General features: G+C 44.3%; 2 protein-coding genes across 5 annotated transcripts in view; both read right to left on the reverse strand.

The window, feature by feature from the left end:
* Positions 1-5,568, reverse strand: part of LOC134563389 (SH3 domain-containing protein 19-like) — a 23,252-nt gene extending 17,684 nt beyond the window's left edge. Inside the window, exons 1-2 of the mRNA XM_063421276.1 lie at positions 5,445-5,568; positions 3,947-4,235 (exon numbers count right to left, since the gene is read on the reverse strand). The gene's annotated coding sequence lies outside the window, so the exon portion shown is untranslated. The remainder of the gene's footprint in view (positions 1-3,946; positions 4,236-5,444) is intronic.
* On the reverse strand, positions 4,246-12,133 carry LOC134563386 (uncharacterized protein YagA-like). Of its 4 annotated transcripts, none has more exons than XM_063421270.1 (2): positions 6,503-11,060; positions 4,246-6,222 (listed from the first exon to the last, which is right to left on the reverse strand). In XM_063421270.1, exons 1-2 carry the CDS (start codon positions 6,610-6,612, stop codon positions 4,524-4,526), a joined length of 1,809 nt encoding a protein of 602 aa, XP_063277340.1. In that variant the 5' UTR covers positions 6,613-11,060; the 3' UTR covers positions 4,246-4,523. The 4 variants fall into 4 exon arrangements, 2 of the variants coding, with proteins under 2 accessions (XP_063277340.1, XP_063277341.1); XM_063421271.1 differs by having other exon boundaries at positions 10,338-11,059; XR_010083351.1 differs by having other exon boundaries at positions 6,091-6,222; positions 6,503-12,133.
* Between the last annotated feature and the right edge of the window lie 12,061 nt (positions 12,134-24,194).

The raw sequence follows: 24,194 nt of genomic DNA on the forward strand, positions 1-24,194 counted from the left end.
TTAGCTCCCATTAAAGAAGGCATCTAAATATGTTTGCCAGAGATCTAATAGACAAATCCCAGTGAATCTTGCTTTGGCAGATTAAGGCACACTCCTCCCAGCTGCCCATGCTGGCCCTGCCAGAGATTACCACTGTACAGCAGTCAGAGAGGAGGATGTGTACTATGTCTGAAGGGCTTGGACCACAGCGATGGATTAACAAGTGACCATGCTTACTGCCTCCTGCTGTTCATTTTCATCCCAGTGCCAGAAAGTTATGCCAGCTCTGCAGAACAAGCACAGCTGCTTCTGGAACAGTATCGTAAATCAGAGTGCTGAATCTGGGTTCAAAAGAACCCTTTCTGAACCAGTACTTCTAAATAGGTCTCAACAGTCTTGTTTACTTAATTAGGTGCTTGAATGTGCTTGAAACTCATAAACAATTTTTGTGATCTTTCCCACCTAGAAAACATCCAGATATATATTGTGACAAAATCTGACCCTTGATTGAGTCCCCAAATTAATGTTCTGATTAAATGACCCTATTAGAAAAAAAAACCCCTGCCACTTTCAGATGAGGATGCTATCCTCATATCAAAAATTTTCCTCTTCTGTGTGAAAAGGAAGAAATCTGTGCCAACTGCTGCTTATGGTCAACAATTTTTGCTGTTGATGTTTAATCACTTTCACTGACAAACAATACTAGCTTTAGAAGCACAGTTCTTACCTTTCCAAAGATAGGATTTTAATGTTCCAGTGGATTCAATACAATCTTTTTTTAAAAAACATCCTCTGAAGCTTATACATGCCTGTCACAACAACCTGGATGACATTGTAAAAGTTTTGGAGTTCCACTGCATAAAATGTCATTTAATATCTTGTTTCAAAAATTATTTTTTCAGCATTATCCAGAAAAGGTGGGACCGCTCTGAACAGCCTTTTCAATCACAATGTTTTAATACCCTTTATCTTAATACCAGAGGTAGCTATATAGGCATTTTATGGCAGCGTCCATGTAGTAAGGGCTTTTAATTTGATTTGACCTTTTTACTGCCTCTGGCTTTCTCAAGATTCTCTGCCATTCTTGCCATCAGAAAACTCAATATTTAGAAATTTTACTGTAATTTTCTAGTTTATATTAATTCCCTTTTGAAAATCTGTGTCAAATGTCATTTAGCTACAATGCCTACCATTACCATGTACGTGCTCTGGAGCAAGGAGCAGAGCCTTACTTCCCAAAATAGGTGGTTCTACTCAGCAGAAACATTCACGAGGAAAGAGTTGAAAAAAAAGCAAGCTTCATTCTTCTACAGAAAAGTTTCCTCTGCCTGCAAATTAGCACAGACACCAAGAGGAATGTGTGCATGAAGGTAAAAAAAGACATTTCTAAAGCACTTTGACAACATTTCACCATGTAAATCCCACTGGACTTTGAGCCACTTTGCAATGCTTTTGACACTAAGTTGTAGAATATCCTGATTCCAGATAATGAATACAGAAAATTGAAAATAAATGTGATCAAAGTTTAGTAAAATCACCAGAGTGCTTTTCAAGTGACCGCAGTCTAAATTACCTAATTAATTAGAGAACAGAATTAAAAGAAAAAAGCCTTATATTTTTGAGTAGTTGTTTTCATCTTCTTGTTCTTCAAACAACTTACTTAACAAATGGTTGAGGATCATAAGAGACCTTTTAACCAAAGCAAACAAAGCTGCAATACAGGAAAACAGTTCTAATTTACCCCCTTTTTTCACTAGGTCACCACTGCTGGATTTTCCCACTGTGATATTGGATGTGTTCCCACTAGGCTTTTCAGCAGGAAGTGGCGGAGGGCTATGTGGGATGTCATTTAAAGCTGTAAAAACCCCACAAAATCCCAAATTAATGTCTAATTAATACCTTTCTTACATGGATCAACAATAGGTAAAGGAATCCACCTTGGTCTGGGGCATTTTTTGTGTGAATGTAACTTCCTTCCTCAAAGCCAGAGCAGCTAAAGGGAAGAACCACTTAAAGAACAGTGAAGAGAAAAGGGACATGAGGGGAACATAGTAACTCTGAGGCTGAGTTCAGGAGTACTTCCCATCCTGCATAACAGATTTTCACTTTACTCTCAGGACACCAGCAAGTCATTTCCGAGTTTCAGGGTTTCAGCTGCAATATTTGGTGATATAATATTAGATGAGTAAAAGCATTTCTACCCCTTTGAATGCCAGATTCATTACTGGATACCCTGAAACATCATCACCACATTTCTAAACTGGCTCACTTCTTTCTTCAGCTGTCAGCTCCTGGAATATCCTTCAGGCTGAAAAACAGCTGAGGGTTATTTCAAGTAACCCTGAAAGATCAGGAGACTTGGATAGAAGAATCTCTAGAAAGGTAAAGGCAAGTAAATAAATAATTGCCTGCTACAAAATTCAGGATGACAAAAAACACAGATCAAAGTTCCCAGGTAGTCTTTAAGGAGCAAACCAAGTTTAGGACGTGGAAGAGGAAACACTACAGATCGTACTAGAGAAGAGTGATGATGTCCTCACGGTCAATAAAAAATAGAAAACCCTTATAAATATATGACATTTGCTTTCAATGTCTCTGCCATTGAAACCTGGGAAGCACTTGGACAGGTTTTGCCAGCATATTTACCAAACATTTTGTCTTTCTATATTGGAACCATGTCATCTATTTTACAATCTGTTTGTATATCAAGAAAATTAATTTCATAAAAAGAACTACAGAATTCCAGCTGAACTTGGAGTTACATAAAAATATATATGTAGACAGCCAGGACATTTATAGACTGATAACACAAAAAAAAAAAAAAAAAAAAAGAGGAGAGATGCTATCTAAAACAAAACCTTCAGTTGTTCATTTAATGAAAAATACTCTCAACAAAGAAACAAAACATAAGAAGGAGAAGTATTGTTTATTTTCAACACCTTTGTTGCATTACTAATATGTAAAACACTGCTATGATGTTTAAAAATGGATCAGTTCAATTCTTAGGAGAAGCTCAGTTACTGGCAGTGACCAGGCATGGGGGAAAAAAGTTGGGAGTTCATCACTTTTCTAAAGTACTGGGATGGATGACAAGTAAAAACAATACCTGGCAGTAATTCCATAAGGAATCTTCTCTTATCATGTCTTACTGCTATAAAAAGTATGAGACATTTATTTACCACTTCAAATCTTGCTATATACACAGATGGCCTAGTTTCCTCTTCCTTGCACTTTTTAAGGTCAGAATTAAAGGAACTAGAAGGAAAAAAAAGACCAAGAACTAGAAAGCAGGTGTTATTTTCAGTGATTTCTAAATGTAATAACTGAAGTGGAATTTTAATGCTTCCTTTCTAACCACATCTTGACAAAAATGATAATCCTAACTGAAAGCTTCAATGGAGTTCAAATTCTTAAGCAGTTCTGTCCCCTTTTTAGTAGTGCTGGGTGGGCTGTTTTGGGGGGGTTTTAAAAATTTGTGTTGTTTTGCTTTGTTTATTGGGGTTTTTCTTTTCAGTTTTTGCTGGTTCCTGTCAGAATTTATTTCCTCCATGAACAACATGGCAAAAGACTTCCCTGTACTGAGATTACGTGGCCCCTTTACAATGTAAATCATACTATATCCATTTATACCTTGGCCCAGTTTTACTGTTCTCCTCTTTTAACTTTTAACAGGTTACATTTCTGCAGCAGCTCCTACTTGACAAAAGACAACTCTGCTTTCTCGGAATCTGCTTCTGTTCCTCCCTATCCCATTAGTCTTCCAACCACTGATTCCCATAAGACAAGCAGTCCTTCACAACTGTCCTAGTTTAGGACAAAATTCCACAACTCCCTCCCCCACCACCGGGTTCGGGAGGAATTTCCTCAGAGGAGAAGGTGGAAAAAACTTGTTTATTGAGAAACAATGAAAAAAAAAACACTCCCCAACACAAGGAAAACAGTCCGAGATGACAAGAAATGTTTTCACCAGTCCAAGAGAGGGTGAGCAGTCTCTGCTGGGGAGGGTGCCAAAGCTTCTTTCACGTGCAGACTCCGGGGGGTGTTCCCTTGATGTTCCCGAATCAGGGCCCGAAGCAGGTCCGATGTCTTCAGGGAAGGGAGGAAGGAAAGAAGGGGAAACACAAAAGCAGAAAAAGATGGCAAAAAAGCAAGCAAAAAGCAGAAAGCAAAGAGCAAAGCCAGCAAAAGCAGCCTAAAGCTAGCAGCAAGCCAGAAGCAAGCAGCCGGGGGAGGGGCTCAGCCACAGACAAAACAAACTGAGAGCACGGGAACAGGGAAAAAAAAAAAAACAACCACGATTTGGGATACAAAGCATGAAAATGTCCTGTCACCCCAGGACATTCCACCCCTTATCCCATATCGTGAACATGTTACTGAACACAATGAAAAAAAACTTTCTTCTCACTTGCTCAAACCTTCCACACTTAACACATTTCCTTCCATCTTACTTGCTCAGACCTTTGACACTTTCATGTTTCCTTCTGTCTCATATCTGTATGATCTAACGTACAGATAATGGTGGTAATGCTCAGCGAACAATGATATCATCCCACAATCAGATCTCCCTGAGGTACACAACGGGTTGTCCCATCTTTCTGCATTATCCACCAGGTATAACCTGGTCCTTGAGCAAAGACAATCCCACGAATGGGTTTGCCTGTACTCAAGGCAGGATTAATCCATACTGTCTTCCCCAACAAACCTCTGACATGGGCCACTGGGACTTTATCTCCATCTACTATATTAAGGGACTCAGACTGGGCAGGACCTGCTCGGTTGGTGGAACCTCGAGTGTTAACTAACCAGGTGGCTCTTGCTAAATGCTGCTCCCAGTTCTTGAAAGACCCCCCACCCAGTGCTTTCAAAGTGGTTTTTAACAATCCATTGTACCTCTCCACTTTGCCTGCAGCTGGTGCATGGTAGGGGATGTGGTACACCCACTCGATGCCATGTTCCCTAGCCCAGTTGTTAATAAGATTATTTTTAAAATGAGTCCCATTGTCTGACTCAATCCTCTCAGGAGTACCATGCCTCAAAAGGACCTGCTTTTCAAGGCCCAGGATGGTGTTGTGGGCTGTAGCATGAGACACGGGGTAGGTTTCCAACCATCCCGTAGTGGCTTCTACCATGGTTAGCACATGGCGCTTGCCTTGGCAGGTTTGAGGCAGCGTGATGTAATCAATCTGCCAGGCCTCCCCATACTTGTACTTGGACCACCGCCCCCCATACCAGAGGGGCTTCACCCGCTTAGCCTGTTTAATGGCAGCACACGTCTCACAGTCATGAATAACCTGAGAAATGCTGTCCATGGTTAGATCCACCCCTCGGTCTCGTGCCCACTTATAGGTGGCATCTCTACCCTGGTGGCCTGAGGCATCATGGGCCCATCGTGCTAGGAACAGCTCTCCTTTGTGCTCCCAGTCAAGATCTATCTTCAACTCCCCTATCTTTGCAGCCTGATCTACCTGCTGATTGTTCTGCTGCTCCTCATTGGCTCTGCTTCTAGGGACATGGGCATCTACATGGCGAACCTTCACAGGTAGTTTCTCTAACCGGGTAGCGATGTCTTTCCATTCTTCAGCAGCCCAAATTGGTTTTCCTCTGCGCTGCCAGTTCGCCTCCTTCCATCTCTTCAGCCATCCCCACAGAGCATTGGCTACCATCCAGGAATCAGTATAAAGGTAAAGTTTTGGCCACTTCTCTGCTTCAGCAATGTCCAGGGCCAACTGAACGGCTTTGAGCTCTGCGAGTTGACTCGATCCACCTTCTCCTTCGATAGCTTGTGCGACTTGTCGTGTGGGGCTCCATACGGCTGCTTTCCACTTCCGGTTCATCCCCACAAGGCGACAGGAGCCATCAGTAAAAAGAGCGTAGCGTGTGTCTTCTGCCGGCAGTTGGTTATATGGTGGAGCTTCTTTGGCACGGGTCACTTGCTCTTCTCCCTCTTCACCAGTAAGACTGAAGCTTTCACCTTCAGGCCAATTGGTAATTACCTCCAGAATCCCAGGACGATTTAGTTTCCTAATTTGGGCGCGCTGTGTAATGAGGGCAATCCACTTGCTCCATGTAGCATTGGTAGCATGGTGGGTAGAGGGAACCTTTCCTCTAAACATCCACCCCAGCACGGGTAGTCGAGGTGCCAGGAAGAGTTGTACCTCGGTACCAATCACTTCTGAAGCAGCTTGGACTCCTTCATACGCGGCCAGGATTTCTTTCTCTGTTGGGGTGTAGTTGGCTTCAGACCTGTGGGATTGCATTTTATGGAAATGGTTTGCTCTGGCTCACCCTTGGAAAATGTATGGTTTATCCCAAGTCTGTACCCTCCCTGCAGTATCCTGTATCTGTAACCTCATTGGCTGGAGACTGTTACCGCACCCCTTTGAACCTCTGTGATAAGAATGCTAAGGCAGAAGGCTCTGCCCCTCTTGCCCCTCTACCCCTGGAGGCCTCCTGATGCTCCCTTTCCCTCTCCTCCCTTCCCCCCCCTTTCCCTTCCCCTCTCCCTCAGTGAATAAACCCTCACCTCATCAGCATCCCACCGGCATCTGAGTCTCCTTGCCTGCCAGCGCGGGAACACCACGACCCCAAAAGACCCCGGGGGTCTCCGGGGGGCACTCCCCGGGGACCCCCCATAAATTTAAACAACAACAAGACCCTCTGTAGCTCCGACTCCAGAATCCCAATGGTCGGCCTCGGGTCTCACCAGGCACCTTCTGCCAAAGGCTCCAGGACAGGCCATGGTTCCCAGATGCAGAGTAGAGCACGTTCTTCACCTCTGGTCCTGTCCTGACGGGGCCAAGGGCTACCGCATGAGCAATCTCCTGCTTGATCTGGGCAAAGGCTTGCTGCTGTTCAGGGCCCCAATAGAAATCATTCTTCTTACAGGTAACCAAGTAAAGAGGGCTCACAATCTGACTATATTCAGGAATGTGCATCCTCCAGAAACCTATAGCACCTAAGAAAGCTTGTGTTTCCTTCTTGTTGGTTGGTGGGGACATAGCTGTGATTTTGTTGATGACATCAGTAGGAATCTGGCACCGTCCATCTTGCCACTTCACTCCCAGGAACTGGATCTCCCGAGCAGGTCCCTTAAATTTACTTTTCTTAATGGCAAAGCCAGCTTCCAGGAGAATTTGGATGATTTTCTCTCCTTTCTCAAACACTTCTGCTGCTGTGTTTCCCCACACAATGATATCATCAATGTATTGTAAATGTTCTGGAGCCTCACCCTTTTCTAGCGTAGTCTGGATCAGTCCATGACAGATGGTAGGACTGTGCTTCCATCCCTGGGGCAGTCAGTTCCAGGTGTACTGCATGCCCCTCCAGGTGAAAGCAAACTGAGGCCTGCATTCTGCAGCTGGAGGAATGGAGAAAAACGCATTAGCAATGTCGATTGTGGCATACCACTTTGCTGCCTTGGACTCCAGCTCGTACTGGAGTTCCAGCATGTCCGGCACAGCGGCGCTCAGCGGTGGAGTCACTTCATTCAAAGCACGGTAATCCAAGGTCAATCTCCATTCTCCTTCAGATTTACGCACAGGCCAGATGGGACTGTTGAAGGGTGAGTGGGTTTTACTAACCACCCCTTGGCTCTCTAACTCTCGGATCATCTTGTGAATGGGGATCACAGCATCTCGATTTGTTCGATACTGCCGGCGATGCACTGTTGAGGTGGCAACAGGTACTCGTTGCTCTTCTACCTTCAGGAGTCCTACTGCAGATGGGTTCTCTGACAGTCCAGGCAAGGTGTTCAATTTCTTAATGCCCTCTGCCTCCACGGCAGCTATTCCAAAAGCCCATCTGAACCCCTTAGGGTCTTTGTAATAGCCATTCCTGAGATAGTCTATGCCCAGAATACTCGGAGCCTCTGGGCCAGTCACAATCGGATGTTCCTGCCACTCCTTCCCGGTCAGGCTCACCTTGGCTTCCAACAGGGTCAATCTTGTGATCCCCCTGTCACCCCGGCAATAGAAATAGGTTCTGTTCCCTCATGTTCGGATGGCATTAGGGTACACTGAGAACCGGTGTCAACCAAAGCTTTATATTTCTGTGGCTCTGATGTGCCAGGCCATAGAACCCATACTGTCCAAAAAACTCAGTTTTCCCTAACCTCTACCTGGCTAGAGGCAGGGCCCCTCTAAGCCTGGTTATCCTTCTTTCCTGAGACATATGTCTTGGAGGTTCCTTCAAGGGGATCGGACAAGTCATCATCATCATTATGCCTGACAGTTCGAGTACGGGCAACTGGAGCTGCTTCCCTTTTCCTACCTTCCTTCAATTCATGCACCCGTTGTGCCAGAGCAGCAGTAGGCTTCCCATCCCATCTCCTCATGTTTTCTCCAGACTCACGTAGGAAGAACCACAACTCAGCTCGTGGGGTGTACCTTCTCTCCCCAACAGAGGAACGTCTGCGTTGGATACTAGGGCCTCTAATTTGTACAGCTGAGATTTGGAGGAGGTCCTCCTTAATCTCTTCCCTGAGTTTCTTACGACTTTCCTCTATTTTATCTTCTAATTTCTGCAGTCGTGTTTCCACAGCTGCAATTCTGGCATGAGTTGGGCCATGTACAGCATCTGCATATGCCCGAAGCTTCTTTGCCATATCGAGCACAGTCTCATATACCTCATCCCGCTTCATTATTGCTAGAGCAGAAGCGTATTCAGGTGGCCCAAGGCGCACAAGTTTCCTCCACATTACAGGTGTGCACGGTACTAAGTCCGGATTCCTAGTTGTTATATCATCTGAAAAAATGATCTCTACCACTGCCATCTCCCTCAGGCGTTGGATCCCCTGTTCTATGGTCTTCCACCGTGTCTGCTGAATATAGAGGTCACCTGCACACAGGTATCTTTGTGCTACGCTGTCCAGGACCCGTTCCCAGAGGCTGTGAGGGCTAGCCCTCCTCATCATGCCTTGATCGATGACAGGATCATGTGACAGGGATCCTAAATGCCTCGCTTCAGTGCCATCCAGAATGGTAGCCTCCCCTGCCGCATCCCAAAGGCGGACTAGCCAACTAATTATAGACTCATCGGGCTGTCGCCTATAATCCTTCCTTAGGCCTCGAAGGTCCTTCAGGGAGAAGGAATCAATATTGGCTCCGGAATCTATGCCACTTGCTGTGGTCTCTGATTTTGGTGATGGTCCTTCTCTTGGATCATCATCATCCTCCACCCTTCGGTCAGTCTTGCTTTTACACTTTCCACCTTTTGTATTTGCAGCAACAGCCATTGGTTGGGGCTTACTGTCTGGTTTAACTACTGGCCTGGAGCCTGGGATGTTTGCTGCAGCCTGAGTGACTGGGACAGTAACTAATTTATCTCCCTGTTCCCTTTCCTTTATCTGCTGCCCCACAGTATCTAGCAGGGTGCGATAAGCATGTGCCAGGGCCCAGCTCACTGCAATGATCCTTTCCTCCTTAGTGTTACTATGGCACCTCTCTTTCAGATACTTTACCACCTCAGCTGGGTTCTGAATTTGTTCAGATGGGAAGTCCCAGACTACAGGGTCAGAAAACTCCTTTAAAATTTGGCCCATATCCTCCCATTTCCCACGCCACTCAGAATTCTTCACCCTTGGTTTCACTCCTAAATCAGGAGTCTCACCAGCCCCTCTAGAAATCTCAGCCTTCATCTTATATAAACTGCAGACAGTATAAAGAAAGCTTACTAAATTGAATGCCAGAAAGATGGTGTCCTTGGCAGTCAGGGATAACCAAACATTTTCTAATAGAGATGTAAACAATTCGGAGGAGAAGAAGGAGAGCAAAGGCTGAAAAGCCTCCTCCCCTGCTTCTCCCCTAACAAACTGAGCACACAACCATAACCATGAACCATCCATTCCTGGAAACGATAGCAACATTTTTATGAACCTCTTACAAATCAACACAACCAAGCCCAGCCCGATAAATATTCTGGTTAGCGCCCCACGGTTACAAAAGCTATGCATCAAGGACAATATCGGGGCTATTGCTGGATAAGAGAATAAACCTAACGACCAAAAAGGTATTAAAACTTCAAAGAACCCTAATGACCAGAAATAAAGGCAGGCTTTCACTCCAAATGACATTATACCTTCAAAAAGAGACATACCAATATGCCCACAAAACAACAGAAACCAAAATATTATTAGAATAAAGTTTTTTCCACTTTGTATGATCGCTCTCCCCATACGGGCCACCAAATTTGTTTGTCCTAGTTTAGGACAAAATTCCACAACTCCCTCCCCCACCACCGGGTTCGGGAGGAATTTCCTCAGAGGAGAAGGTGGAAAAAACTTGTTTATTGAGAAACAACGAAAAAAAAAAACACTCCCCAACACAAGGAAAACAGTCCGAGATGACAAGAAATGTTTTCACCAGTCCAAGAGAGGGTGAGCAGTCTCTGCTGGGGAGGGTGCCAAAGCTTCTTTCACGTGCAGACTCCGGGGAGTGTTCCCTTGATGTTCCCGAATCAGGGCCCGAAGCAGGTCCGATGTCTTCAGGGAAGGGAGGAAGGAAAGAAGGGGAAACACAAAAGCAGAAAAAGATGGCAAAAAAGCAAGCAAAAAGCAGAAAGCAAAGAGCAAAGCCAGCAAAAGCAGCCTAAAGCTAGCACCAAGCCAGAAGCAAGCAGCCGGGGGAGGGGCTCAGCCACAGACAAAACAAACTGAGAGCACAGGAACAGGGAAAAAAAAAAAACCAACCACGATTTGGGATATAAAGCATGAAAATGTCCTGTCACCCCAGGACATCAACCTCCTGCTGTTTGTAGCTAAGTACAGGACCAGCATTCCTTTGTGGAAATTTCAATTACCATTAGAGAGTAGCAAGGGACCAGTTACCTACAAGTTCAAAAGAGAATCCATCTAAGGAAAAAAAAAAAAAGTCAGGTAGTTGGTTGGCTTTCGGATTCATTTTATTTTTAATTGTAATTAAAATTTCCTTTATAGAGAAGATTTATGTCATAGTTTCTTTACAGTAGTTCATAAATATATTCTTCCAGTTGAAAAAAAACCTTTTCTTTTTAATCAGGTATTAACAAAAAGACTTTTCCTCACAGTTTTATCTTCAGTCTTCTCTGCATTTTTAATCATTTCCACTGCATTTCCCATATATGCAGGGGAAAAAAAATTTAGTATTTTAACAGTGGGTTGGTGACGGGGGGAGATTGCAAATAATGAGTGAAACTCTTAGGAGAAACACCACCTGAACATACAATTACTACAAACTGACTATACGTCTACTAAGTGTGGCAAAATATGATTTTGAAACATGAGTTTTAAGAGCTATCTTTTGACATTTTTCTCTAAGCTCTGAGGATCAAAGATAAGGCCATACAGAATTCTGCCATTTGTGCAGTGGAATAAGAGTTACATTTGACCTGGTGTTCATCATTCCTTGCATCTGAACAAGGTCTCCTTCCTTTTTGAGCACACATCAGACTAAAGGCTTTTGTTCACCCATAACCTCAGCCCAATAAACAGAAAGAACAGTATCATCATGAGGTTTGGGTGCTGATGGCAGTGAATTGGGAATTGGAATTGCTTGTGCTATTACTTGACCTTTAGGAAGGAAAAAGGGAGGATGGACACAACATGCCCAGAGAATGATTTGCTCTGGCTGTGATGGTAAAATGCCAGGAACAATCTCAGTCTCAGAGGGCGTGTGTTTTGTGTCTCCAACAACAAGATACTCATTGTCAGCTTGGTGTAAGGTTGAAACTTGTTCAAGGTAAATGTTATTGTGTGCCAGTCGGGTGAAGAAAAGGCCACGGGAGAAGTAAGTTCGAGTCTAAAAAGCTCACACTTACTTTTTGTGGTAATGAAACCTGAAGGTTTTTGAGGATCTTGCACATTTAAAGGATCACTCTCTTTTTCAACTTCTACAACCTGGAGACCTGTCCAATTTTTTTCATCACGCGGGACAGGTTTGCGCTCCCCTTTTAGTTTTTGATGTTGGAGCAGGCTCCCCTCCTCCTCCCCTCTCCCCCCTTGGTATATGTGATGTTTTATTTTTGAAAGGACAGAACGGCATTATGTGTCCCTCCCGCCCACACTGGTGACATGTGACTCTCCGAGCCACTGGTGGTTGAGGTGGGATGGTGGCTGGTGCCTCAGTCTTGCTTCTGAGCCCAGGTCCTTTTCGCAATTCTTCTGGGTCTATGATGGCTTGCTTCATGCACATCTCAACGAGGAGGTCCAGGGTCGGTGGTGGATGAACAGGGAGTCCCAAGATGACTCTCTTGCAAACCTCATTGGCATTGGTTTGCTCCACTTCTAGGATCATCTTTTGTTGTAACTCTGGGTCTTCTATTTGAGTCTCCACCACAGCATGAAGCCTATATATAAAATCTAGGAAGGGCTCAGGAGGAGACTGTTTAATAGAAATATAACTTTGTCTAGCATCTTTGGTAGGCATAATTTGAAAAGCTTTTTAGGCAGCTCCTTTCACGTATTGGAGAACAGGCTGAGGTATACCTCCAGCTTGCTTGCGTGCTTGACCCCAATCTCCTCCACCACGTATATGGTCTGTTGTAATTGGATTGTTTTGTGCATCAACTACACATTCAGGGATTTGCAAAAGCTCAGGAAGGAGGTCCTTTAATAACCTCTTCCATGTCCTTTCCCACAGAATATATTCTGTGGGGGAAAGGAGGCATGAAAATAAATCTTTGAGGTCACTAGGAGCTAACACATTTGATGGCTTTTAATAAGCTTTTAAAAAATTTACTTTTTCTACCAAATTCTATTTGAGTTTTGCAAAGCTCTTTTTTGCTTTGGTAAGAGAAAGGTTCCCATTTTGGATGGGTTGCTTTTCGACTGTATGTAACAGGGGCAGCAAAAGGAATGTCTTCTAATTCTTGTTGTGGGTTTAGGCTTTTGGGCCAGTCACTTCCGGGTTCTGGGCCGTGGGAACCAGATGTGGGAACCGGAAGTAGGAAGTTGGTGGGTGGAGCTACATGAAAAAGGGACAGATGTATGGGTGGAGTCACCAAAGAGGGTGGAGTTTCCCAGTGATGTCATTGTGGGTGGAACCCTGGAAGGAGCCAGGGGAGAAGTCAGGTTGACTGACATAAGGGGAGGAGATGAAGGGGCTGACTCAAAGGAAGGGGTGGTACCCAGAGGGTAGGAGGGGTTAGGTGACAGGAAGGGGTTGGTTGGAGGGGAGGAGACAGGGAGAAAGGGATGGTGGGAAGAAGGAGCACATGGTCGAGACTAAGCCATGTGGCCTCGGCCATTTTGTTCCCCTCTGGAGCCATTTTGGAGGGTGGAAGGCAAACTAGATTCAATTTGGGGATTTTGAACTGGGACAAAGGGAATAGGTAGAGGGTTTAGGGAAATTTGTTTGGCAGCAAACACTTTGCAGCAGGGGCAGGGGTGTTGAGAAGGCTTTGGGGATGACAGATTGGGACAAAGGGTTTGGGAAAGAGGGGTATTAGGAGGAACTGGGGAACATTGGGTTGGTTGTTTTTTCATTTTCTCTGGGTCTTTTTCCCTTTCTTGCTCACTCACTATAGCTTAGATTTTAGCAAGCAAAGAATAGATACCATCCCCAGAAGAGTCCCCGTTTTTGGTTAAATCAGTAATTTTTGAATTCACAAGATTCCAAAAAGCTGCACTTTTAACATCTTTAGGAGACACACCTGAAAAATGAAAAACCAACCAGCTAATAAACCTTTTTAACAAAGCCCAAGAAAAATGCATTTTTCCCACCACCAGGGAATCTTGTGGTAAATATAGTGTGTTAATTCGTGTTTTTATGGATTATAGTATGTTAAATCATGTTTTGGTAAATGCAAACTGTAAATATGTTCTGTAGAATGTAACACTAGTTCCAGTCAGCCATGGAACTGACAAATTCTGAGGCAGGCAACACCCAGAAACAGCCATTCAGAGGAAAACAATGAAATGCCAGGAACTGGAGATGCTGCTGTGAAATACAAAGTTATGTTTCGTGTCAGGGAAATGAAGAAAATCTCTGTATTTTTAATTGTGGAACACGGCCATGGGACAGTTATTGAAAAGAACAGGGCATATGCCTTTATTAATATTCAGCTCTTTATTAAAGCGAACAGCTCATTATTAAAGTCATCAGCAGGATTGCAGAGTACAATCGGAGTTTTCCACGCTGCTGAACCCATCCGAAGGAGCAGGTGCTGTCCCAGTTCATCATTCCACTGCAAACAGTAGATGCCGAGTCCTTGTTCCCATAGGAACAGCTAGGAGTTCTCTCTGGTTAACCATCAGAAGGCAGAGTGATGAGGGCTCTGCCACTGGAGCGCAGAGTCAGCTCTTTACCCTCAGGGAAAAACTTGAGAGTTTCCTGTTCCCTGTCTGAGTCACTTCAGCTAGCCAGTTCCCATTCTATCCAAACTCCTCATAGGTCATGGTGAAACTTCAAACCAGGCCAGGGGGTGCATCCACTTCTTGCTCGGCCAGGGCACTATCTAATTCTCCTCTGACGCATCTAGCTTCTTGTCTTGGGGTCCAGTTTCTCTAAAAAACCCTCCCAGGATTCACAGGGGCAGTTTTATTTGCATATTCAAATGCATATGCATTTGTCCTGGTTGCAGCAAAGGTATTCCTGCTGCGGGAGGTAGTTACAGCGAACACTGACCAGGCAATCAAGGCCAGAGCCACTCCTTTTCACATTTTAATGAGGTAGGAGAATGCCGCCTTTCCCTTCGGGGCAGCTTCCCTCCGTCTTCAAACTTGCTAGGGTGTGGGGGTTACCTCTAGCCGGAAGGGGGTCAGCCGCTTTCGAGGGACAGCAGCCCCACCCCAGCTATGGGGTTCTCTGCAAATAGGAAAAACCCCCATTTTTCTAAAAGGCTGGGTGACGGCACAAATTGGGAGGGGAGGGGGGTTGCATTCTCAGAGCTCTTTTAATATGCTAATGGGTGCTAGGTGTTTTCCTCTGGGGGGATGGAGCTGTCTCGCTATGGGGCTAGGACAGGGATGGCCCAGCCCCTCCGACCGGGAAATTTGTTCATAACAGTTATGAGTTCTAATAAACAACCGAGGGAAGCATGGAAGGAAGTTTTTGAATAAATCTTTTGCTTGCAATTACCTATTATAAGTCTCAAGCTATTCTGTAATAAGTGTCTTTTAATTATAACTTTAGAAGCTTGCTTTGTATGAAAGAATTTTAACTGTAGTTTTAGAATGTAAAAAGCCTTTTAGACAAAAGAAGGAAATAAGGGGGCCCAGGCCTTTCACAGAAGGTGGGAAAACATCCTAGAGACGAAAGAAAGACTTCAGCTCGCTGATTTATGGTTCCTGAAAAAGGAAAACTGAACATGACTATCAAAGACTGATAGACCTGGAAAATAGAAGTTGGACCCCATATCTGGAAGCTGGACCCCGCCACTTGGAAAACATATCCTGGATGTACAGCCTGGAATATTGAAATATCGAAATAGATCACAATAGCCTATAGAATTGTACAGGACAAAATATGAATTTATGACTGTTAAGTATTGAATTGTGATGTTAGAACTACAAATGGAAACTGCTGAGAAAGCTTATGAATATGTATGAATATAGCAAATAAAATCCCAGCGAGTCTGGCAATGGGTGTGCAGTCAGAAGGGAAAACCCCTACCACTGTACCCAGCACGCTGTCTTTGCTCACACTTTACCATGCTAATTAATTAATTGTTAAATTGCTGCTTGATATATTGGCCGGTTCAAGCGTCTCATTTCTAACACTGCCATTGGCATCAGAAAGGAGAACACATTAAGATAAGCAATCAGTTCTCCCGAAAGCAGCAGAGCCATCAGCGCTCCACCATCATGTTGATCATAGGAGGAGAACGTCTGTCCATTCAGAATTTTGTCTTCCATTCACTCACCAGAGGAAATTGACACTTCTCCCTCCCAGAGGAGACCCCATTCAGCAGACCAACAAGCGCGATGCATTCGAATAACCACCCCAAGAAAACAAAGAACTGTGGGGAAATCCTGTGCCGGGGTGAAATAAACTGTATAAAACCTGGACCCCAGACGGGGCCAATTTGTGAACTCTGGGGGATTGCAGTGGGATAGAGGCTGCTTTCCATTCACCCTCTGATGATCCCGGGTTATCGTCACCGTAACTCCTCTTGTTGGTTTTATCAAAATTCTGTAATTTGATTTTTTTAATAAACCAAATTATATTTAATTGGCAAAGTGGATTGGCATTTATAACAATCTTTAACTTGGACAAACACCTCTGGATTCTGCAGAGGGTTTGGCTCCCATTGCATCTACAGAATCACTGATTGTCCTTCCCTTGCAGTAAAATTGTTATGAACAAATTTCCCGGTCAGGAGGGGCTGTGCCATCCCTGTCCTAGCCCTCATAGTGAGACAGCTCCATCCCCCCAGAGAAAAAATGCTGAGCACCCATTAGCATATTAAAAGAGTTTTGAGCACTCAGAATGCAACCCCCCCTCCCCTCCCAATTTGTGCTGTCACCCAGCCTTTTAGAAAAATGGGGGTTTTTCCTTTTTGCAGAGAACCCCATAGCTGGGGTGATGCTGCTGTCCCCAGAAAGCTGCTGACACCCTCCTGGCTAGGCTAGAGGTACCACCCCCACACCCCAGCAAATTTGAAGATGAAGGAAAGCTGCCCGGTGGCATTCTACTACCTTATTAAAATGTGAAAAGGAGCGACTCCTGCCTAGATTGCCTGGTCATTGTTCGCTGTAACTACCTTTTCAGCAGGGATACCCTCTGCGCATATGCATTTGTATATGCAAATAAAACCAACCCTGTGAATTCTGGGAGGGTTTTTTAGAGAAACTGCACCCCAAGATGAGAAGCTAGATGCAAAAGAGGAGAATTAGAGGGTGCCCTGGCCAAGGAAGGAGTGGATGCACCCCCTGGCCTGGTTTGAAGATTCACCATGACCTATGAGGAGTCTGAATGGAATGGGAGCCGGCCAGCTGAAGTGACTGAGACAGACAACGGGGAACTCTCGAGGTTTTTCCCTGAGGGTAAAGAGCTGACGTCTGCTATGCTGGACTCCAGTGACAGACCTCTCACCGCTCTGCCCTCTGATGGTTGACCAGAGAGAGCTTCTAGCTGTTCCTGTGGAGACAAGGACCCAGCACCTACTGTGGGCAGCTAAGTGAAGAACTGTAACAGCACCTGCTCCTTCAGATTACCACAGCAGTGTGAAGAACTCGGGTTGAACTCTGCAATCCTGCTGATGACTTTATTAAAGAGCTGATAACTTTAATAAAGAGCTGAATATTAATAAAGGCATATGCCCTGTTCGTTTCAAAATGAGAACGCAAAAGCAAAAGGAATGCCCAGGGATTCCGTCCGGGGTACGCAGCCGTCTCTGCAACTTTCCTGGCAGCCCATGGCGCATCCGCCACGTGCGCCCTGTGCCCCCCCCTTCCCCTGGGGGTGACACCCATACCCCTGCCTGCCGTGCAGTCAGGCAACTCACCAACTGACGGTCCTGGAAACAAAAGCGGCGAGTTAGGTCCCCAAAGCCGGGAGAGACCATGTGGGAGCTCCTGCAGGGCTATCTCTCCTCCCCTGTGGGCTGCCATGACCAAAAGGCGGACTGGCTCCACCGAGGCACTGACACAGACCACTGCGTGGGCCGGCCCAGCAAGACCGGGTGCCGGTGTGGCGGGGCTCCGACGTGGCCCCGGCGGCGGAGCGGCCCCGGCCCGGTGCGGCCCCGGCGGCGGAGCAGCCCAGTCCCGCTGCAGCGCGCGCGGGGGCCCCAGCACCTGGAGAAGCCGTGCGGAGAACAGGCGCCCCTCCCCCCGCCCGACAGCAGCGGCGAGAAGGGCCCCGCACACCGTCGATCAAGCCCGAGCAGCCAACGCCCTGGAAAGCAGCGAAAAGAACTCAGCGAGACAGCCATCAGAGAAGGAAAAAGCAGTCTTCAACTGTGCCCAAGCCCCGCACCTTCCAAAACTCAGTTTTGTAAATTGTGTAACCTCCTTCCTTACCCTTACCCCCTCCTCCCCTCGCTGCTCCTTCTCTCTAACCCTATTTCCCTTAGCAAACCCCCGAGAGTTAACCCCTTCCTGCTAAACCCGGCATGGCACGGCTAGTGCCATGTGTGCTGTGACCGCATGGCCACCATGGCCACGTGCCCTCAGTCCCATCTTTCGCTTTCCAAGTCCCACAAGGTAAACGCTAAGAAACCAAACCCCAAAGCTAAAGTGAATTTGTAATACCAGTTTTACAGCCTTGTATAATTGTTAATTCTATTTTCCCCATGAAGTAGTTTTACAATTATGCCTTTCTAGTTTTTGTGTGTGTGAATATTGTAGATTCCCCTGTTTTCTGTTTTAGAAAGCAGAGGCCTTTTCAGGTCACAAGTGTAGATCCAAGGGAAGCAGTTTTTGAATTGTCTTCTTGTAAGGCACGATTCAGTGGTAGACTATTGAATCAGTAACGCTTTTGGGTTTATACTGTCCTCAGTTAGTTCTGAGGGTGACTGATAACCTAATATGGTGTCTGAGAAAGTATTTGACGGTTTTTGTAGTTTTTTTTTCTTTTGTTTTTCTTTTGATGACCTAAAACTGGGGGTCTTTTGTTAGGTGTCTGACACTTCTGGTGCAAGTATAGACGAAAAAAATCCCCAATGGGTACATATGGACGAATGTAAACAATTGCATGCAGAGTGTAGGTCCTTTCGGTTGAACCAGTTGGAAAGTGAAAGGAGTGATTTGGCTCAGATCTGTGAGTGTCGGTGACTTGCTGTTCAAGCCTTACAGGATCCCATGGCAGATCAGTGGCAGCTTGAGTTGATTTAAATTCCTCACTGCCCCTGCCCGGCCCCAATGGGGGAACTGCAGCAGGCCACCTGGAGAATCTGAGGCCGTGTGTGGAGCCCGGGGAACTCCACGTGTTTTCCTGTCCCTAGAGTGGGAGCAGAGGTCAGCGCCACAGCCTAAACTGGGAGCTGTGGTGGTCTGAAAAGCCAGTTGGAAAAGGCTAGACACTATTAGGCCAGTCACGCTGAAAAGGCTCAAACAAATTTGTTAATTTGTTTCAAATCTTGCAATATAAACCCACATAACACGTTTACTGCAATTACAAGGTCAGATAAAAGTTCACAGTATAACATAATCCTTACTGCAATTGTATTTAGTTTCATGCTGCAAAACTGTGTAATTACTGTTTCATTTTTAAATTGTTAATTATCATATGTCATATTTCTCTTCTCACATTTTAAAGAAAAAAAAGCGTGAATTGTGGAATTGCATTTTATGGAAATGGTTTGCTCTTGCTCACCCCTGGAAAATGTATGGTTTATCCCAAGTCTGTACCCTCCCTGCAGTATCAAGTTATCTGTAACTCTATTGGCTGGAGAATGTTACTGCGCCCCTTTGAACCTCTGTGATAAGAATGCTAACGCAAGGGGGTTCGGCCTCTTTGCCTCTCTTCCCCTGGAGGCCTCCAGATGCTCCCCTTCCCTTCCCCTTCCCCCCTTCCCCCCTTCCCTTCCCCTCTCCCTCAGTGAATAAACCCTCACCTCATCAGCACCCCACCGGTGTCTGAGTCTCTTTGCCTGCCAGCACGGGAACAACCACGACCCTAGGACCCCGGGTGTCTCCCGGGGGAACCCCCCCGGTAGCCCCCCAAAATTTAAACAACAGTAGTTGACTCCTCCCTACTGGGTGGTGCCTCTCACAATGGTGTTGGGAAGGATGTGTAGTCGTGCATTTCTGTACCCGAGCAGGTGTTTCCATATAAGGAAGTTAAGCTAGAATTTTCTATAGCCTGCTTGCTGCAATTGGCTCAGTCCTAGCATAGACACAGTGATAGGGCTTTGGAAGTGCACCTCAAAGTCTAGTGTCCATCTCATTGGGCAAAGAGCCAAATAAGCCCACCTAGACTATCGAGTACTAAAGGGCCTGCATGAGGGTACACGAGGCTTTTTGGGAGTGCCTTAGCCTGTGTAGCTGTGCTTGGTACACTGTGCTCGGCTTATCTCTTTTCATTTTGTAATGTTTATTATTTTTGCTGTTATTAAAACTTTTATTTTACAAAGCATATCCTGGGAAGCCGTCTCGCTATTTTATTAAGCCATTACTCCGCTGGCTGGACCCTCGGAGTTATCGGGAGAAATCCCGATAAATGGCGCCTTCGAACTCAGACCTTAAATTAAGATTCTGAATCGAAGTTTTGCTGATAGAGCCCTCACGTTCAGCTAGGCCATTTTGCTCTCAGTTTTCGTTTTTTTAAAAGCGAGCTCGTGGTGGTTTTTTTGGTCGTGAAAATAAAACCCCATTTTTGGGTCAAAAAGGCTGAGAGGGAGCCTTTTGACTGAACCCCTATACCGGTGAGAGGGGGTCTTTGCCGGACACCGATTCTGGTACAAGGTGCATTACTCTTCAAAGAGAGAAGCTGCAGTCTAGCAGAGCTGGAGACAGAACAGCTAATCACCGAGTGACCTGAGAAAGTCGGAGACAAACCACGAGCTGCCGGGGGATCACAAGAGCCATTCTGGTGAGTGACAATAGGGACCCGGCAATCCGTAGAACAGCGAGACACCTTTTGTTATTTTAATTATAAACTGACTATTCAAGACTATAAGTTTGAGAGGAAAGAACTTAAAAAACTTGTGAAATGGGTGTATAAAAAGTTTCCGGACACTAATACAGCTGAAACAGTAACAGTAGAATTTTGGGACAAACTAGGATTGAAGCTGTATAATTCAAAGAAAAAATCTGCGTTAAAATTAAGACCCATCTTTAAAACTGTGTTAGACTTTGTAACAGAAGAAGGTGAAAGGCTCAGCAGTCAAAAAACACCTGAAACTGCAGAAAGAGAAACCTTGGGAAAAGCCTCTAAAAGCAACCATAAAAAAGGAGCCAAGAAAGTAAAATGCAAAAAGGCTCCTGCTCACTTTAGACATGAAGATAAAAATCCAAGTTCTGATGCCCCAAGTCCCAGAAAAAAACAGTTTGATTTACTCTCGGGAAGCAGGCAGGGGAGGGCTCAAAGCCCTTCCCCGAGCCCTCCTCAGTCCCCCGGAGTAGGACCTGTGCCAGCCTTGACCACGCGGGCTAAGGTTCCATTCCAACCGCCCTCCCCACCCCCTCAGTCACCTAGTACAAGATTCGGGCAATCCCGGACCGTTAATTTTGAGCGCGCGAGTTTTGAACAAAGCCCTGAAAACGCGGGCTCGGAGAACAATTTAAAACGTGGAATTCTCCCCATCTCTGAGGCAGAGGCTGCAGCTCCACGTGGGCGGGCTTGGTACAGCCCGACCCTGCGGCACGCCCCATCCAATGTGTCACTCAACTCCTCCCACTCCAGCACGGGAGGCTCCCCCTCCATGGGCAGTCCCAAGCCTCGGGCACCGCCCCAGGTTGCCACCCACAGCCTGGACAGACACGCCCTGGCTGTGAGGAGCGTGAGAACCGGACGTGACATCCCGGAACTAGCCCCCCCCCCCCAAGATGGCGGCGCCCATGCCAGAGAAATGTAAACAAACTCCAATGATAAATCAGAAGGTTTCCCACACGTCCTGCAGTTTCTCTGATGATTCAGAGGATTCATCAGCCAGCATAGATCCCTGGCACAAGATAAGGAAAGAAACCAGCACCCCGGAGCCAGCCCGGCTCTGGCGACAGGAGAGCAAAACAAAACAAAAACAAGGACAGAGCAAGACTGAAGCAGTGAAAGTTTATCATCGTCTAAAACCCTCCAAGAAAACAGAACAGAGACAGCTAACAGTTCAATTCCAGCAGCCAAAATACAAAGTAGACTTAGTCCAAAAGAAGACTGTCATGAAAACCACCACAAGAATCCACCAAAGCAGCAGGCTCAAAATACCTTAAAACCCTGACCTATTCTTTTATTTTGCAGTTTTAACAAGAAACCCAGAACTTTATAAGTTATTTTTGTCATTAAGATCTCAAAAAGACTACCAAGTAATTCCAAAACAAAAGGTTTTTCTTTTCTGTTTTGTCAATTAAGCAAGAAGATTGTAATAACTTGCCCAAAAATTTATATTCCAAACTAATTATAAAAGCTAATTCCTAAATAATTTTTCCTTTACAGGAAAAGATTCTGCAAAAATATTTTGCTTGCTCATGTCTTTAATTGAAATAGTTAATTCAAAATTCAAAAGTTTTTAAAAATGGCCCGTATAAATATTACAAAAAAAAAATAAATCTCTAATTATTAAATTCATCTCTATAATTAAATTGAAAACCTTTCAAAATTTATACACCTCTAAAAACAATTTGTTTTATAAATAAGCCAAGAAAATCTAAAATCTCATAACTGTGTAGTAAAATCCTAACACCAAAAAATAAAAATCAGATTTTAAGAAAGTCTAAAAACTATAATTCAAAACCAAAAAAGAACAACTGTCTACATGTTTTTCAAAGTTCATATTTTATGTTTACAAATTTTTCTGTTGCAAGTTTGGTAGAGAGAGCGGAGACCTCTCAAGAAAAAGTTCTAATCAACTGTAAAATTCACATTAAAATACTGATCTTTTTCCTTTTTTCTCAACAGCAACTGTATTGTGTCACGTGTTAAAGCAAACACTAAACTCCTAAGTTTTATAGCAAATAGCAATGTAACAGCAAACTTTTAACCATACATCAAAATACATCAGCTCTTGTAAAAAGTCTCATATATCTCAAAGTCAAATTAAGACAATTGTGCAACCATGCCCAAACTACCAAACACTAACTACGCCATCAATAGCAGCAAAAGTTAACCCTCAAAATTAAAAACAAGTATCATGCAATATCAACCATTTAAACAATTCAAACAAATTCACTTGTCTAACCACACACTTTTTAAAGTATGTTCTACCTCAACACATAAAAGAGAAAAAGACCAAAAAAGACAATTAAAACATCTCTTGTAAACATTTCTCATTCCTAAATGTACAGTTCTTAAAATTACAGAAGTTTTTCAACATATCAAATCTACCACATATTATAACTAATTCATTCAAAAGCCAATCTATTGTTAAAAAGCACACAAATAGCTAAAAATGCTCTTTAAAAGATAAAAATGGGAGAGGGTGTAGTGCTTTCTATTATAGAAAGGTTGAACAAAGTTATATATATGTTTTTTAATCTCTCATATTCATAAAAATTCTGAAAACAAGACAAATTTTAGAGCCTGTCCTTTATGGCAGGGAGAGAAGTTTTGTTTGTCTCCACAGGTACAGACTCTAAAAAAGATCCCTGCAAAGAATGTGAAGCCGCAATTGCAGCAGATAAAAGAGCAGCAGAGCACACCTGAAGAAGAACACACCAAAGACACTAGATGACCGCGGATAGTAGCTTCAAGAGGACTTCTGCATTCTGACACAGCCCAGCACTATAGACATTGAAATACGTTTGAAGCAGAGACTTAAGTTCTATAAAAGTTGCACTGTTAAAAATTTTTGAAGTTATTATTGTCATGTCAAAATTGTTCGTTGTTGTATGTTAAAAGTTATTATCAAATCTTTATGCAGAAGAAAAAGAAAATATAGTTCACTTGAAAAAATCTCCCCAAACAAAAAAGTAAAATAAGATTCATATGTAATTTGAGACTAAATATTAATTTTAAAAGATTGGCTAACAAAAAGAAAGTACCAAATTTAAAATTTTGTAATCCATAAAACTACAGCTTAACTATAAACCAAATTGTTAAATAACAATAAGTTATTGACACAATCACAATGATGAACAAAAGTGAGAATTTTTTCAAAGTAACTATTTCTCTTTTTTTTCTTTTTTTAATATGATTTTACAGGGTGAGATGTAGTCGTGCATTTCTGTACCTGAGCAGGTGTTTCCATATAAGGAAGTTAAGCTAGAATTTTCTATAGCCTGCTCACTGCAATTGGCTCAGTCCCAGCACAGACACAGTGATAGGGCTTTGGAAGTGCACCTCAAAGTCTAGTGTCCATCTCATTGGGCAAAGAGCCAAATAAGCCCACCTAGACCATCGAGTACTAAAGGGCCTGCATAAGGGTACACGAGGCTTTTTGGGAGTGCCTTAGCCTGTGTAGCTGTGCTTGGTACACTGTGCTCGGCTTATCTCTTTTCATTTTGTAATGTTTATTATTTTTGCTGTTATTAAAACTTTTATTTTACAAAGCATATCCTGGGAAGCTGTCTCGCTATTTTATTAAGCCATTACTCCGCTGGCTGGACCCTCGGAGTTATCGGGAGAAATCTCGATAAGGATGAGGTAGAAAAGCCTTGTAAATATGATGGTTTAGATTCTGGGAGCATGAGATCAACAAGCGAGATA

This window comes from Prinia subflava, chromosome W (genome assembly GCF_021018805.1).
Source record: "Prinia subflava isolate CZ2003 ecotype Zambia chromosome W, Cam_Psub_1.2, whole genome shotgun sequence".
Taxonomy (NCBI): Eukaryota; Metazoa; Chordata; class Aves; order Passeriformes; family Cisticolidae; genus Prinia; species Prinia subflava.

Bases quoted from the DNA above. Each gene is read 5' to 3' on its own strand.
- LOC134563386 (XM_063421270.1), bottom strand. From the start codon at position 6,612: ATGGGGGGTCCCCGGGGAGTGCCCCCCGGAGACCCCCGGGGTCTTTTG. The intron at 6,223-6,502 runs GTGAGGGTTTAT...GCAATCCCACAG, and splicing joins GCCGGTGGGATGCTGATGAG to GTCTGAAGCCAACTACACCC.